Below are 16,574 nucleotides of genomic sequence, written 5' to 3'. Positions count from 1 at the left end.
AGATTATCCAGTATCTTGAGATAACTAGATGATGGGATGGTGTTCTGAGACATAACTTAGCAATTATAATGCGTAAAGGTGACTTTGGCTGTGATCATTCTCATAGCTGACATATTGTGGACAATTACTTTTAAAATTACTTGTAACACAGTGGATAAACTGTATAGCCAATAACTTTGATATTCATTTAAGCCTAGGAAATGTGCATATACACATATAAGCTTCAATGCTTTAAAATTGCACTAAGACACAAACATTTCCCTCCTGCATATGCTGGCCTGCTCCTTCCCACCTCTCTGTTTTTCCTTTCTGCATCTGTCTCTGTCTCCGTCTGTGTGTCCCTCTTCCAACACTTTTAGGTCTTTAGAACAGTTTTAAACTATTTAGCCTATTAAAGCTTAAAACTGCACTAAGACTTCTGAGACATTCTGTATATTGGGAATATGTACATAAATACGCATACATGTGTGTTGTGTGTATGTGTACTTGCAAACCTTAAAGCGCTATATCAAAATTGACGAAGAATTATTCTTCTTTGCTAAACTTCTGCTTATAAAAACCAAAGATAGCTGGGTGGGATTATCTTAGAAATTACTGGAGAAAATTCCATCTTCTTAGAACAATTTTTTAAAAGGGCATAAAATTGGCATATTTTTATTCCTAATTAAATCCATTTTATTGAAATTCACTGACCTTATCCAGTGCCACTTGTACAACTGCTTCACTTTCGGTGTCTAAGGCTGATGTTGCCTCATCCAGCAGAAGGATCTTGGGATTCCGAACTAGAGCTCGAGCGATTGCGATTCTCTGCTTCTGACCTCCACTCAGCTGGGCCCCTCTTTCTCCAACCAGAGTGTCAAATTTCTATTACACAGAAAAAAACCCACATCAGAGTAGCTCTCGATGTTCCTTTATAGATCACAGCCCCTGCAACAATGAACATCTACACACCATGTTCTAGATGTACATTACTAAGAAAGTCATTATCAGGAAAAGCCACTACTATCAGCTAAGCCATCATCATCAGGTTAAATGTCATATCCCTTGAAACCCAATAAATGTACCCAACCCAAACACACACACACATACACACACACAGTACACATATAAATGTGCACACAATGGACTCACATGTATACACATGTGTACAGAACACAAATACAATTCATATGCATATACACACAAAATATACATTTGAAGACAAAATGCCAAAAGACCACTGGAAGGAGAACAGTGCTTTGTGTACAATTGTAGGACTATGGAACAAAAGTCACCAGAGTCAACCTGCCCTTTCCATTCTTGCTAAGTAAACTTACTGAGAATAATTGCTTGCTAACTTTTAGGGACACCTAGTGGGAGGATGGGAAAAGAGTTTATTTGCTCCATTCCAAATATCAGGAGAACTTTGGGGAGTTGTCAAAGAGGAAGGCAAAGTAGTCCAAATGATGGATTTGACCAGAGAGATTCTTGCTGTATGGATACAGCTGTGGGGCTGACTTACAAAGGAGCACAAATATGTCACCTTAGGCTGTGCTCTCTCACAAGAAGAACTGTAACTACATGAGTAGGGAAGGCTGCTCAGAAGCTGCAGTTGAGTGGACACCCAACACATGACAACGTAGCAGAGAAAGTAGCCCAAAAGGGAACATCAGTTGTTCTGTGTGGATGCAGCAATCAGCAGCTCTAGAGACAGAGAAGTCTACCTGAGCTGAAATTTAGGAGCCTGAATGTTCTTATTATGTATCTTTGTTCTGTCTTCTACCACTGACATGGGGTGCTGAAAGATTGTGACCATATCTGTATGGTGGTATGTCCCTTGCTATTGTGCTTTGAATTAACATGTCCTCTCATTTGGTCTGAGTTTTCTTTTAAAAAAAGAAGTATTAGATTGAGGCTTACGAGTTTCAGTTTTGAAAAGCTACAAACCAAAGTGTGCCTTAAATTTGCAGGAGGGGAAGGTGACGTTGCTTTCAGGGGCTCATGTTGAAAGGGAGTTGAGTTTACATCACCTACAACTGGGATGGAAAATTTCTTACATTAGGAAGTTTCATGATAAAGTCATAGGCATTGGCTTCCTTGACAGCTTTTACAATCTCTTCCATCGTGACATCTTCACGGCCATAGCGAATATTTTCAGCAATTGTGGTTGCAAAGAGTACTGGCTCTTGACTCACAACTCCAGTAATTTCCCTCAGATATCTTACATTAAGGGACCGGATATCCTGTCCATCAATGGTGACCTGGAAAAGAGGTAAATTCCACTTTCACACATCTATGTAAGTCAAAAAGATTAATGTCGACCCAATCCCAAGAAATCATGCGTATCATTAAATCATTTAGTTCAGTTAAGGTCATTTGTTGAGAACACCATCAGGCACCTCAGAGTTCTCCTTGACTCACCATTTCCCTTAGCCCTTATATCCAGTTGTCAATCATAGCCATTACAATTCCAAAACTTGTCTCCCTTCTTCATCTTTCTCTCCTTTCACATTTGTTGTTGTTGTTATTCAGTTGTTTTAGTTGCATCTGACTCTTCATGACCCCTTTTGGGGTTTTCTTGGCAATTAGGCTGTGGTTTGCCACTTCCTTCTCCAGTTCACTTTGCAGATGACAAAACTGAGGCAGCCAGGTTAAGTCACTTGTCCAATGTCACACAGCTAGTAAGTGTCTAAAGTTGGATTTGAACTCAAGTTTTCCTGACTCCAGACCTGATGCAATATCCACTGTGCCATCGCTGCCCCATTCTCATATGACCACCATCACAGTCAAAGACTTAATTACCTCTTGTCTAGAAAATTTTGATAGCTTTCTAATTAGTCTCTCTGGCTTCATCCTCTCTCTTCTATAATCTGTCTCCTACACAGTTGCTAAAAATTAAAGTAATTCTGATCATGGCACTCCACTCAAAAATCCTCAGTGGCTCCCTTTCTTAAAGGAAAATAAAAACTGCTCAATATAACATTGAAATTTGACAATCTTACGTGTAACTTACTTTCCAACTATGTTTCACATTGTTTTTCACGTCCTCCACATTTCAGCTAACACTGGGATGCTTACTTTATTCCAAATTTAGCCATCTATATTATGCCTCTGTACATTTGTATCATTCATATCCCATGCCTAGACATCTCTGTCAATGTCCTTATCTCTTTTTTCAAGGTTCATCTTAAGTAGGCATTACATCCTACAAGGGAACCTTTTCTGAGTCATTCCTTCTACAAAATCACCTTAAAAAACTCATGTATATGTTATATCCTCCCAGTAGAATTGCTCTTGTTCACCTTTCGTTTTCAGAGGACCAATGACTTTACAATGGGGGAGGTCTTGACTTGTGAGTGAGTTGGATCTAAGTGATGCAGTGACTCTTCCAGAGTCATCAAAGAACAACAGCAGAACAAAAATGAAAGTGACTGGCGATGGCCTGGGATGCAGTGGATGTCCTTGGCATCTTCTATGTCTCACCAAGTTCTAAAAGCTCCATAGCACCTGCTTTGGCTGACTTCATGACCATTTAGAATCAAGTGTTCTCATCCACCCATTCTGCCAGGGGGAAGTCTTCACATGCCTGGGGGTAGACATTCTCTTTCTCTTTACTCATGGACAGGTTTGACACCTCTTAGCTACCTTCAACCTGATTTTGTCCTTCTAGCCAGATGGTTTTACCAGGATGTAACTGCTACATCCTGGTGCTACAGCTTCTTGGAGCCACAGATGAGTGTTGGGGAACAGATGGACATCAGAGGTAGATGAGCAGCCCTGAAAAGGGCTTGGCAAGCCTTCAAACCAGAGATGCTAGGCTTCCCTGATCATCCCATACACTCCATATCCTTGAAACTCCAACTGCTTAGCACACAGTAGGCATTTTAAAAGTATTGGTAGAAATGATTCTTACCTCACCCTCAGTGGGATCATATAATCTCTGTATCAACTGAACAGTTGTACTTTTCCCACAGCCACTGTTTCCAACCAAGGCTACTGTTTGTCCACTGTTAACCTTGAGATTGAGCCCCTTCAAAATCTGTATGGACAAGTAAAAAAAGACAGCTGATATTAATGCATTTCATAAACAGAGAGCCTATAAAGCTTGTGACTGAAATTTAGTAGTTTCCTGTTCAAAAATATGTTTCAATTTAAGTATGCTATTTGAATTTATTTTTATTGAACAGTTCCCTATGCAAAACACTGTTGTTGTGTTTGTCCTTCATTGCCAAAGAAGACCACGACATCAGAGAAATGATCACATGACTTGCACTTGACTTTGTTTTGAGTGAGGGAGGGCTGTGCAGGTCACCAGCCTCACTTCTCCTCCAGAGCCATCTGGATCCAGGGACCAGATATTCATCAGGATGACTGGAGGTGGCCCAGGATGCAATGGGAGACCTTGGCCCCTTTAGGCCAAGGCCTGTTCTGTACTCACTTAGGGTAAGGTTACACCCATTCAGTGTTCAAGAAACAGTCAGGGGATGTCCCTTTTAATGAGTTAAAGAAAAATAACTAAATCAGGCTGGGAGGGAAACAGCAACAGTTATTATTGATAATCACTCTTAAGCCAGGAGGGTGCAGAAAACAACCCTTAAGTGGAGCTTGGACAGGGGGCAAAACATAAAAACAAATGAACACAGGGCTCTGACAGAAGTGATTTCTCCATAAAAACAACTTATCATTTTAAATTGTGCACCTATTTTTATACATGAGTTGGTTCTCCTAGAAACAAAGGCCCAGCTTTTTATTACCAATATTCCACTAGTGTTGTTCAGCTGTGAAATATGGTACACAACAGGGTCTGAAAAGCTGAAGATGATTTTTTCAGTGAGTAATGGAGAGGTACAAGATAGAGTTGTACAGGTTGCAATATATAACCAATGAAGAACTCCAAAGAAGAACAGGAATAAAAGATATTATCAGAGTAATGAATTTCAAGAAGAGAAAACGAGCTAGTCACAAGTTAACAATTATGACAGGTGAACAGCCCAAGACCTCCACAGGTATCCTCTCAACATGAGAAGAAATCAAGAAAACTTTCAGTGAACTTATGAGGGGACACAGGTAACAGACAAACAGGGCAGCTAGCTGTTAATGACTGATGATCTGCATCACAGAAGGACACATGCAAATTCATGATATTATAGATCTATATGAGTGTTTTAAATCTCTCACCTTAACCTCTTTCCGAGATGGGTAACTGAAATGAACATTTTTGAACTCCAAGTTTCCATTAATGTTATCTGGTTTATGGCCACTTGTTGAATAGCTGTCAATATTTGGATTCTAAATAAAATAAAACATGAAAATATAAGAATACTTCTAGGTTACCAAACTGAAGTTTTTCCTCCCCAAGGAATTTAAGCACCATGTATTAATGGACCAAGAATAAGAGTGTGCCAGTTAATTCTAGTAATACTATAAGATATAGTCATCATATAGGACATAGAGACACAGTGTTGCCTAATAGGGCGATAGAGTTGAATTTAGAAAGACACAAGCTCACATCTCACTGGTAACAATGAATACAAGAGAAATCCCAAGAAATAAAATACACAACCTACGTGAAATTTTTTAAATGCCATGTGATGGCAAAACACTCTTTGACTAATCTAGTTTAGGAATAGTTGGAAGCTGCTCAGAACATGGTAACCCATATAGAGCATCCTGAACCTAAGGCTATGGACGTGGAAAACTGAAAAAGAACCATGTGACTATGGGCAGCTGTATGTGAGTACATTGCAATAAGGCAATATGGGATGGAGTGACACCGACCGCTCTTCCCCTCTTCCCAAAATAACAAAATCACAGGTTCTTGAGGTACTGATTTATAGGGCAGATCTAACCCACAGTCTTGGGCAGCCAGGCAGGGCACTAGATAAAATCCCTGGTTTGGAGTCAGGAAGACTCATGTTCATGAGTTCAAATCTGGCCTCAGACATACATTAGCTGTGTGACCCTGGGCAAGTCACTTAACCCTGTTTGCCACAGGTTGCTGATCTGTAAAATGAACTGAAAAAGGATATAGCAAACCACTCCAGTATCTCTGCCAAGAAAACCCCACATGGGGTCACAAAAAGTTGAGCATGACTGAACAATTCATAGCCAGTTTATTTCCTCCATTACTACCTTATGAGAAAATTCATACCAAGAGTAAGTATGGAGCCTATTTTTTGTGCCAATGTTTACGCCTACTTAAAGCATAGTATTATCTACAATAGAGAAGAAAGACTGGATGAGTAGCCAAGACAGTGGTTCTAATCCTATCTCTACCAATAAACCATTTAAACTCTAAGTATGAATTTCTTTTCCTTAAATTGGGAGGTAAGACTAGATGATCTCTCAAGTCCTTTCTTGCTCAGAAACTCTTATGACCCTGTGATAAGGTTTCTAGACTAGTGACAATTCTAGGCACCCAAAATCAAGAAAAATACATACTTCAAACTGTTTTCCCCTTTTGGATGGACCTGAAATTTCACTGGCACAAGGAACTCCTATCTGTTTTATAACTTTGGAGTCTTAGAGAGTAACCTGGGGGGATGGGAGTTTGCATGGGCATTAAGAAATTAAGTGACTTGCCCAAGGTCACACATCCAGCAGGTGTAAAAGGTTGGATTTCAACTCAGGTTTTCCTTACAATGAGGTTCTCAGTTCTCTTACTATATCATACTACCTCTCTTTTTATCTGAAGAGATAGAAGGTGCTAGGTTATTCCAAGAAAGAACAGACATAACCTTGATGCTTAGAACTCAGGAAAAAACAAAATGTATAGTCAAAATTCAGCAGTGTTTTAAAACTTTTAAAAGCTGGTCATTCAATGGAACTCAGAAAATTTAAGTAATTCAGAGACTTACAGAAATTAATATAATAGAAAGGAAGCTTAAATTTAATTTAATTTAACTCACTCATTCTGCAAATGAGGAAGCAGGTCCAGGGAGTTGAAGTGATCTGCCTAAGCCAGTAAGTGGCTTAATTGGGACTAGAACCCAGGATTCCACTTTCTTTTGAATATTTTTTTACTCTAATATGCTATCAATTCAGAATTGAAATCTTTTCTTCTTTTTTGAGGAGTTTACAACCTACATTAGCAAAGACTTATTCCTCAGAAAGTTTTAAGAAAATGTAAGCCAGGACTCAAGTCTGGGTATTTGCATAAGACTCTCATCATTGATGGAGACGATGATTCCTCAGTGCTGTATGAAGAGTGGAACTGGTGAGAGTCTAGAATCCTGACACTCCTCACTAGAAGCCAGAAACCAGAAGAACACATGACATTTAATGAGGAGACTTAGCAAATACCCAGGCTTGTGCCCTGAGGTACATAAATCAAATTAAATTTTCATTATACTATGAATTCTTGTTATTTAAAATAACCTTATAATTGGATCACAGAATGAAGCAGACCATTTTCTCTTGTGTTATGTTTTCTTTTGTTTTATGGTTTCTCCTTTTAATTCTTCTATGCAACATGACTAAGGTGAAAATGTATTTAATAAAAATATACGTGTAGAACCTATATAAGATTGCATGCTGTCTCAGGGAGGGGAGGAGAGAAAGACTGGAGAAAGAAGGGGAGGGAGGGGGGAAAAATCTAAGATGTATGGAAGTGGTTGTAGAAAACAGAAAACAAATAAAAGAAAAAAGAAAATGAAAAATAAAATAAAATATGATAATTTTATATAATTTATAAATTATATAATATGCTATATGTAATATAAAATTTATAATTTCATTTTAAAATAAAACACAATATGATTAATTGTATAACATCTTTCTTGTCTGACAACATATATGCAGGATACCTCTACTCTCCTGTGAGGACTGGTCTAATGCTAAGCCCTAGCTGGCAGGGGGAAGTCCATGTTTTACTACTAATATACTGGGAAGTTCTTATGCATCCAACAACTTGGCTTGGTCAGGTACATTTACAATCAGGGATGCAAAGTTAGCAAACTCAGCTTAGCAAACTTCATCTAATTCAAGTATGTAAAGTTAGCAAACTTTAGTAATCACAGTGTAACTGGGGAGAGGGGGGGAAATCCACTGATTGGCTGTCCCTGACTGACTGAGAGAGATCCCTCCTCCCACAGTCTCTGTGAATCTGCCCAGCAATAACAATTAGATACATGGGAAGAAATCAAAAAGATGTAGGCTCTCAAATGAGGTATGCTACCAACCTAGCACCACTGATGTGTGCCTGTGGTATCACATACACTTGCAGACCTATAAACAATAAACTGCTTTACCTATGATCCTCTGCACGTTTATATTCCTTCTTGGCCCCTTGGTACCATCACAACTACAAATTTGAATTTTCATATGTTGAATTATATTAAGGGGATATTAAGACATCTACTTTAAGATAAGGATAAAGGGAAGGATATGAGATATACTCTCAATTGGTTATATATGTTGATATGAATTCATATATTATATGAGAAAAGTTGAAACTTACACTATCAATTATCTTGAAGACTCCATAGGCTGCACCTCTTGCATTAGCAAAAGCTTCAATGCTTGGTGATGCCTGTCCAATACTGAAGGCTCCAATTAACACAGAAAAGAAGACCTAGGTAAATGAGAAGAAAGTTATATGATGTTATTTAGTTCTTTCTAGGACTCTAATCCTTTTTATTGGACAACTTCCTTTCCTTTTACATAAACACTTATTTTATATTAAAATTTTTATTTGTTCTCAATTACATGTAAACACAATTTTTAAACATGTATATATTTTTGTTTGTTTTTTGGAGGAGGGAAAGCAAAGCAATTTGGGTAAATTCTGCCTTGTTCAAGGTCACACAGCTGAGACCAGATTTGAACTCAGGCCCTCCTGACTCCAGAACCAGTACTCTACTCAGTGAGCCACCTAGCTGCTCCAACATTCATTCATTCATTTATTTATTCATCTACTCATTCATTTATTCATTTGTTTATTTACTTATTTTAGAAATACTGAGCTCCATATTCTCTCTCTCCTCCTAGAGAAAGTAAGCAATTTCAGGTAGATTACACATGTGTAACCATGTAAAGCATTTCCATGTTAGCCACATTGCAAAAAGAAAATGCGGACTAAAAAAACCCCTCAAAACACCAAGAATAATAAAATTAAAAGAAAAAAAGTATGCTTCAGTCTGCCTTCAGACTCCATCAGCTCTTTCTCAAGCATCCTTCAGAATTGTCTTAGAGCCATTTATTTAAGAAGAGTTACCACAAGACTCAGTCCTTCACAGCAACGCAAGGACCTAAAAAATTCCCAGTGGACTCATGAGGCAAAACACCTTCCACATCCAGAGAAAGAACTATGGAATCGGATTGCAGAACGAAGCAGACCATTTTCTCTTGGGTTATGTTTTGGTTTGTTTTATAGTTTCTCCCATGCATTTTAATTCTTCTAAGCAACATGACTAAGGTGAAAATGCGTTTAATAAGAATGGATGTGTAGATCCTATACATAAGATCGCACTCCATCTCGGGGAGGGAATGGGGAGGTGGGGAAGGAGGAGGTGGGGGAGAGGAAAAATTTTTTAAAATAAAAAACTAAAAGTTAAAAAAAGAAGCTACCACAACTGATAAAAGTTACAGGAGAAATAAAACAAATTAATGGTCTTAATTATTGACCATATAGAATTTGGAAAGTTATCTATTCCATGAGGTAAAAACAAAGTTCCCTTCTGAGTAGTCTATAACAAGCAGAAAGTTTTATGGTTTGATATTATTCAAACTTCATATCAAGGTTGACTTTTTAAAATACATTTTCAACTGCAAAATATGGGCATATGTCTTTTTTAACAATATTTACTATAATTTCAAAATGAATTGCAATCTCTAAAAAAGGTCCAGAGCCACCCAACGCTACACTGGATGCTTCCAGGGCCCCTTCACGTGAATTGGTTGGTGAGGCATTTCTTTTGTTGGCTGAAGTCCCTTGCCAAATGTCTCCCTGACATTCAGTTGATCCCACAGCTCTTCTTTCCTCAGGGTCTGCTAAGATATAAGATGGGCTTCCTGTCCCCAGGGAATTTATAGAAGACCCTCCCTGCTGCCTGAGTGTTGATATGAGGCAGAAACAACATGGAGAAGAAGAAGATGATGAAGAAAATAAGGAGGAGAAGGAGAAAGAATGGAACGAGAAGGAGAAAAAGGAGAAGGAGGAGGAAAGGGAGGGGGAGGGGAAGGCAGAGAAGAAATGATGACGACTTAGTTAAGGAGGCTGGGAGGACAGGTTGTACAAGGGATTATCAATATACATATTCAAGACCATGAGAAAAATAATGGGATAGAGGAAAAGCTCATAATTTAGGTACTGAAACCTTTGAAAAAGTTGGTAGGACAAACTGAAAAACAGCTGATAGCAGCAACAAAGATGGGGAGATTCAAGAGTTAGTATCAAATTTACTTAACACAGTACCTTGCACATTGTTGATATTCAGTGCATGTTTGGGAACTATAATTCAAAGGATAAACTTAATCCCCCTTTGCTGATGGAGAAAGTCCAAGTCATAAATATCATTTGAACCCTTATTTTCAACTAAAAGTATTAGCTACAGTGAAATTAACTGGTTTTCAGATGGATGGAATTCGAGTTAATTGGCAGCACTGGAGAGGCAGTCTGGAAAAATATTTTTTTAAATGCATTTGAATTCAGCCCCTCCCCCTCACTGTTATTATTGTTCTCAGTCCTTTTCCAACCTTACACAGTCAGGATCTGTATAACAAATAAAGCTAAAATTATTTACATTTCTTATAAACATATTAGAGTATAAATTGTGACCAGAATGTAAGGGTCATTTTAAATGACGTTCTCTCTGAGATAAATAATAAAATATCCTGGAAGATTACTTTCCTCTTTTTAAAGTTGTACTCTGAAAAGACATCAAATAACACTTTGTCCTCCCCCAAAAGGCAATCCTTCACTTTCTAACATGCTTAGGAATGATGAAGAGATACTTCCCATTACTGTATTCATTTATTTTCACCTCAAATTTAGATGATTAGGGGAAAAGATGCTCTTCTAAATGGAAACATAAATCATTTATGATGTGAGCTGTTTTTACGGGCTATATTTTGTCCTTGGCTCAATTCAAAATGACATTTTAGAGGTGGAAGAGATAACAGAAATCAACTAGTCTGAATTCCTTATTTTATGGGTGAGGCCCATAGCATGTCTTACATAAAATTAAAGACACTGCTTTCTCACTGGTTTTAAGATCAGCAAACAGGTCAAGAGGATTCTGGGAAGATGGTGGAATAGGTCAAAAACTTCCAAGTTCTCCTGATTTCCCACACAAACAAGATAAAGCAGTGATCGGGGAGAACACAGAGTGGTAAAAATAAATAAGAGTGGGACAGAACAGTGGTTCTCCTGCGATAATCAGAAAAGATCTGAAGAAAAATCTCAGTATGAAGTTTGGTCCCTGTAAAAAGTAAACACCTCCAGGCCAGTTCTGCTGAAACAGCAAGTAGTGAGCCCTGGGGTTAGTTGGGTTGGGAGGTAGCCTTGGCCTCAGCCACAGGAATTTTCACTTCCAGACAGTATGGGGAGTCAGGTCTCTGAGTAGGGGGAGAGTGAGGAAACCTCTGGTGATGGGGAACACCAGGCCCAGTGGTGTTGCCAAGACTTGACCCTAGGTGAGAAGGAACCACACACATCCGTGAGTACAGAAGAAGAGGGGAGGGGACATTGCTGGTCACTGGCCGTGGGCACTTACAGAAGGCCAGAGTTCCTGGTTTCAGTTCCAGGCCATAGAGGAGAACTGAAGGAGGACCTGAGACCAGAGACACAATCCCCTATGGCCCAGGACTGGAGGTAATTACAAAAAATAAACTGCTACAAATTAAAAAATGAGCAAGCAAAGGAGAATGAATTCAACCATAGAAAGCTATTACAAGAATAGGGAAGATGAGGTTGTGTTCAGAGGAGAAAAGTAAAGAAAAAAAAAAGCCACTCCTACCCCAAAGGGTAGTGTCAAATGGTAGCCTGCCTAAAAATAATTTATAGAAGAACTTTAAAAAGACTTGAAAAAACATATGAGAGTGAAAGAAAAAAAATAAGAACAATCTAAGAAAAACAAAAAGATTATGACAAGAAAATCCACCAATTAGAAAGGAAGATTCAGAATCTTAAGGAAAAAAATGACTCCTTGAAAATTAGAATTGGGCAAAGGGAAGCCAGTGAAGTTGTAAGAGACCAAGAAATAATAAAAACAAAATATGAAGAAAAAAAATAGAAGAGAATGTGAAAGAGAGAAAACATAAGAATAACTGGACTACCTTAAAACTATAATATAAAAAGAGAATTTTAATATAATAATACAAGAAGTAATCAAAGAAAATTGTCCTAAAGCATTAGAACAAGAGGGGACAGTAGAAATAGAAAAAATTCACTGATCACCACCTGAAAGAGATCCTATGAGGAAAATCTACTGAAATATCATTGTCAAATTCTGAAACCCCCAGCTCAAGGATAAAATATTACAAATAAGAAAAAAATTTAAATATGATGGTGCCTCATTTGGAATCACACAAGACCTAGTAGCAGTGACACTAAAAGACTGAAGGTCTTAGAAAACCATATATTGAAGAGCAAAAGAACTGAGGATATGGCCAAAACTATACTCAGCAAAGTGAAGCATAATCCTGAATGAAAAAAATGGACATTTAATGAATTGTCAGACTTTTAGGATTTTTGTTAAAGGAAAAGAAATCTGAACTTAATAGAAGATTTGAGATATAAGATCCAAGAGGAATATAAGGTACATATCAAAGACTAATTACAAGGGATCCAATAAGAACAGACTGTTTACTTTTTATATGAAGAAATGTAAAACCTAGGTCTAAGACTATTATTAGTAATTGGGTAGTTTGAAAGATTGGGCTAGACCTGAGTATGATAGGATTCTAAAAAGTAAAACTGTTAAGGAAAAGGTTAAAAGAGTAATTATTTTATATAAATGAGCTGTGAGAGGAAGAACTGACAGAGGATGTAGATGGGGGGGGAAGGCTGGCAGTTCTGGAACTCTACTCTCATCAGGAATGGGTTTAAGAGGGAACAAAACATATATCTATAAGGGTACAAAATTCTTCTTAACTTAGAAAGAAATAAAAGGTTGAAGGATAGGGAGGGAGGAGAGAGGATAAAGGGAAGGATTTTCAGGGAAGGGTGAAAGAAAAGGATGGGGGATATAGAAGGGTGTTTAGATTAACAGGAATGGGAGGATAAGGGAGGAATCTTGGAGGGGGTAGGTTAAGTAATAAGAGGACAAAGTATCAGGTAGAAGTAAAGTAAAGGAGTCAGAAGGAACAGGAAATAAGAGATACATACAAATATAAAATAAAGATCAGGAGCAGAATTTATTAGAGAAAAAAGGAAGGGTAGCAATCATGATCTCAGACAAAGTTAGAGCCAAAATAGATTTAACGAAAAGAGAAAAATAGGGAAACTACACTATATGTCAGTCATATTAATCACTATTGTCTTAAAATAACTAGACAGCATAAAGTTGTAATATTACTGTAGTGTAGGAAATGCTCAGCTGACAGACTTAGAAAAATATGGAAAGTGTGGGTGTGTTCGTCATTCATTGCCAAAGAAGACCATGCCATCAGAGAAATATGACACGACTTGCACTTGACTTTGTTTTGAGTGAGGGAGGGCTGTGCAGGTCACCAGCCTCACTTCTCCTCCAAAGCCATCTGAATCCAGTGACCAGGTATTCATCAGGATGACTGGAGATGACCCAGGATGAGGGGTTAAGTAACTTTGTCAAGGTCACACAGCTAGTGGGTGTCAGGTGCCTGAGGTGAGATTTGAATGCAGGTCCTCCTGATTCCTGCACTGGTGCTCTATCCACTACACCACCTAGTTGCCCCATGGAAAGTCTCAGACTTATGAAAGAAGAGGTTAGCCACCCTTAGAGAAACAGAGGACAAATAAATATGGTACAATCTTGTCTTCTATAGATACTTATGAATGTATATCTCTACGAGTATAATTATGGATATCTAAGCATATGTATGTGTACATATATGTGTATATCTTTGTATGTATGTGTATATATTGGTATGTTTGTATGTGTATGTATATTATATATCTACATGTGTGTGTATATGTGTGTATGTGTACACATACACATATGTTAGCACTTAACTGTAGCCTTCTGTGGAGGGGGGGCAGGAGGAAGGGAGAATAAAAGAACCAAGTAATAAGTGGACTGAAGTTTACAAAAAAAATCTTAGAAAGAAGCAAAGAAAAGATGGACAGCGCAGAACAAATCGTGTAGTATTTATTACATAGGTTTTCTTGAAATGGAAATTTATTGTTGTATATTTTGAATCCCTTTGGTATTTTTCTGTGCACATGATGATATTTTTTTCTTTTCTTACTTTGAATTTAAGTTTTAATATTCAAATGTATAATTTGTTTCTTTCTCTTTTGGTTGTGTACTAAATTTTAGTATTTAAGTTTAAAATAAAAAAGAGAATAAATAAACATATGTTATATTCTTTAAAAATCAATAGACAATTGTTACAGCAAATTTTAAAAGATTTCCTGAGGTAAGCCAAGGAAGCTGCATCTTTCATTAGAAAGTTTTTTTTGGGGGGGGGAAGCCAAGATGGTGGAGTAGAAAGACATGCATACACTAGCTCTTCCCCACATCCTGTAAAATACCTGTAAAGAAAGACTCTCAACAAATTCTAGAACAGCAGAAGCCACAGAACAACAGAGAGGAGGAGATTTCCAGCCCAGGATGACCTGAAAGGCCAACAGGAAAGATCTGTCACACTGGACACGGAGCAGAGCCCAGCCCAGCCTTGGCTGCCCAGCACTGCACCAGGAGGAGGACCCAAGCAGGCCTCGGGCATAATCCTCATTGGCGGTAGCAGTGGTTTGCAGATCCCTCAACCCACAGGTGCCAAAGACCAGTGAGAGGGTTTTTTCAGCTGACCAAGCAGGGAGCGGGGTCTTCCCATAGCTCCAGTCTCAGGTGGCAACAGCAGAGGCTGCATCAAGCAGGAGCAGCTCCCACGTCAGCCTGCATCCATTGTTGGATCGTACAACCCCTGAGGGAACTGAACAGCTGATCCTTACCTCAGCCCTGTGTGGCTGCCCTGCCCCCACCTAATGCTTCTGGAAGAATTGAGCAGCTGATCTTTATATTACACTGAATGGCAGCCTGGGGGAATTGAGCAGCTTATCTGAATCTCAGCCCCCAAGTGATGGCTTGGTGGAACTGGAGGCCAGGTGGTTGTGAAGAGGAAACTCTACTACTCATACATTCTGGGCACAAAAGTTTCTGATTGCTCCCAGACCAGTGTACATGCTTGATTGTGCCACCTTGGAGGAACTGAGATCTTACAGATCCCCAGAGTATACCCTACTCTTGACAAAGAACCCAAAAGTCAAGTAACTGGTTGGGAAAATTCCCAAAAAAGGGGGAAAAAATAAGGCTATAGAAAGTTACTTTCTTGGTGAACAGATATCTTCTCCCATCCTTTCAGATGAGGAAGAACAATGCTTAACATCAGGGAAAGACATAAAAGTCAAGGCTTCCATATCCCGAACATCCAAAAGAAATATTCAATGGTCTCAGGCCATGGAAGAGCTCAAAAAGAATTTTGAAAATCAAGTAAGAGATGTGGGGGAAAAATTGGGAAGAGAAATGAGAGAAATGCAAGAAAATCATGAAAAGCAAGTCAACAACTTTCTTTCAATGAAATAGAGGACTTTCAAGCATTTTTGATGAAAAGACCAGAGCTGAAAAGAAAATCTGACTTTCAAACACAAAAATCATGAGAATCATGAAAAGGTAAACAGGAAGAAGAAATAACAAGGGACTTACTAAACTTGAACAGTTTACATTGCTACATGGAAAGATAATATTTGTAACTCTTGAAACATTTTCATTATCTGGATAGTTGAAGGGATTATACACACACACACACATATATATAGAGAGAGACAGAGACAGAGACAGAGAAAGAGAGCAAAGGGTGAGTTGAATAGGAAGGGATCATATCTAAAACAACAAAATTAAGGGGTGAGAGAGGAATATTGGGAAGAGAAAGGGAGAAATGGAATGGGGCAAATCATCTCTCATAGAAGAGGCAAGAAAAAGCTTTTTCAATGGAGGGGAAAAACGGGGAGGTGAGAGAAGAAAAGTGAAGCTTACTCTCATCACATTTGGCTCAAGGAAGGAATAATATGCACTCTCAATTTGGTATGAAAATCTATCTTACATTACAGGAAAGTAGGGGAGAAGGAGATAAGCAGGGTAATGACGGAAGGGAGGGCAAATGGAAGGAGGGAGCAATTAGAAGTAAACACTCTTGGGGAGGGACAAGGGCAAAAGAGAGAATAGAAGAAATGGGTGGCAGGATAGGATGGAGGGAAATATAGTCTTCCACAACATGACTATTATGGAAGTCATTTGCAAAACTACACATATATAACCTATATTGAATTGTTTGCCTTCTCAGTGGGAATGGGTGGGGAGGAAGGAAGGAACAGAAGTTGGAACTCAAAGTTTTAGGAACAAATGTTGAGAATTGTTTTTGCATACAATTGGGAAATAAGAAATCCAGGTAATGGG

The 16,574-nt window shown here is 38.4% G+C and overlaps 1 protein-coding gene across 5 annotated transcripts in view; it reads right to left on the bottom strand.

Moving 5' to 3' along the window:
- The window catches only part of ABCB1 (ATP binding cassette subfamily B member 1), a 198,381-nt gene that overhangs the window by 36,643 nt on the left and 145,164 nt on the right, over window positions 1-16,574 (bottom strand). For all 5 annotated transcript variants that reach the window (XM_072651588.1, XM_072651590.1, XM_072651586.1 and 2 more), the window contains 5 exons: window positions 8,438-8,551; window positions 5,158-5,268; window positions 3,893-4,018; window positions 2,037-2,240; window positions 694-864 (listed from right to left, as the gene is read on the bottom strand). In XM_072651588.1, coding sequence (XP_072507689.1) covers window positions 694-864; window positions 2,037-2,240; window positions 3,893-4,018; window positions 5,158-5,268; window positions 8,438-8,551 — 726 coding nt within the window. The remainder of the gene's footprint in view (window positions 1-693; window positions 865-2,036; window positions 2,241-3,892; window positions 4,019-5,157; window positions 5,269-8,437; window positions 8,552-16,574) is intronic.

This window comes from Notamacropus eugenii, chromosome 3, assembly GCF_028372415.1.
Source record: "Notamacropus eugenii isolate mMacEug1 chromosome 3, mMacEug1.pri_v2, whole genome shotgun sequence".
NCBI classification, from domain to species: Eukaryota; Metazoa; Chordata; class Mammalia; order Diprotodontia; family Macropodidae; genus Notamacropus; species Notamacropus eugenii.
Note: the sequence above shows the minus strand (reverse complement) of the source record. Positions and strands in the feature narration are given on the sequence as shown.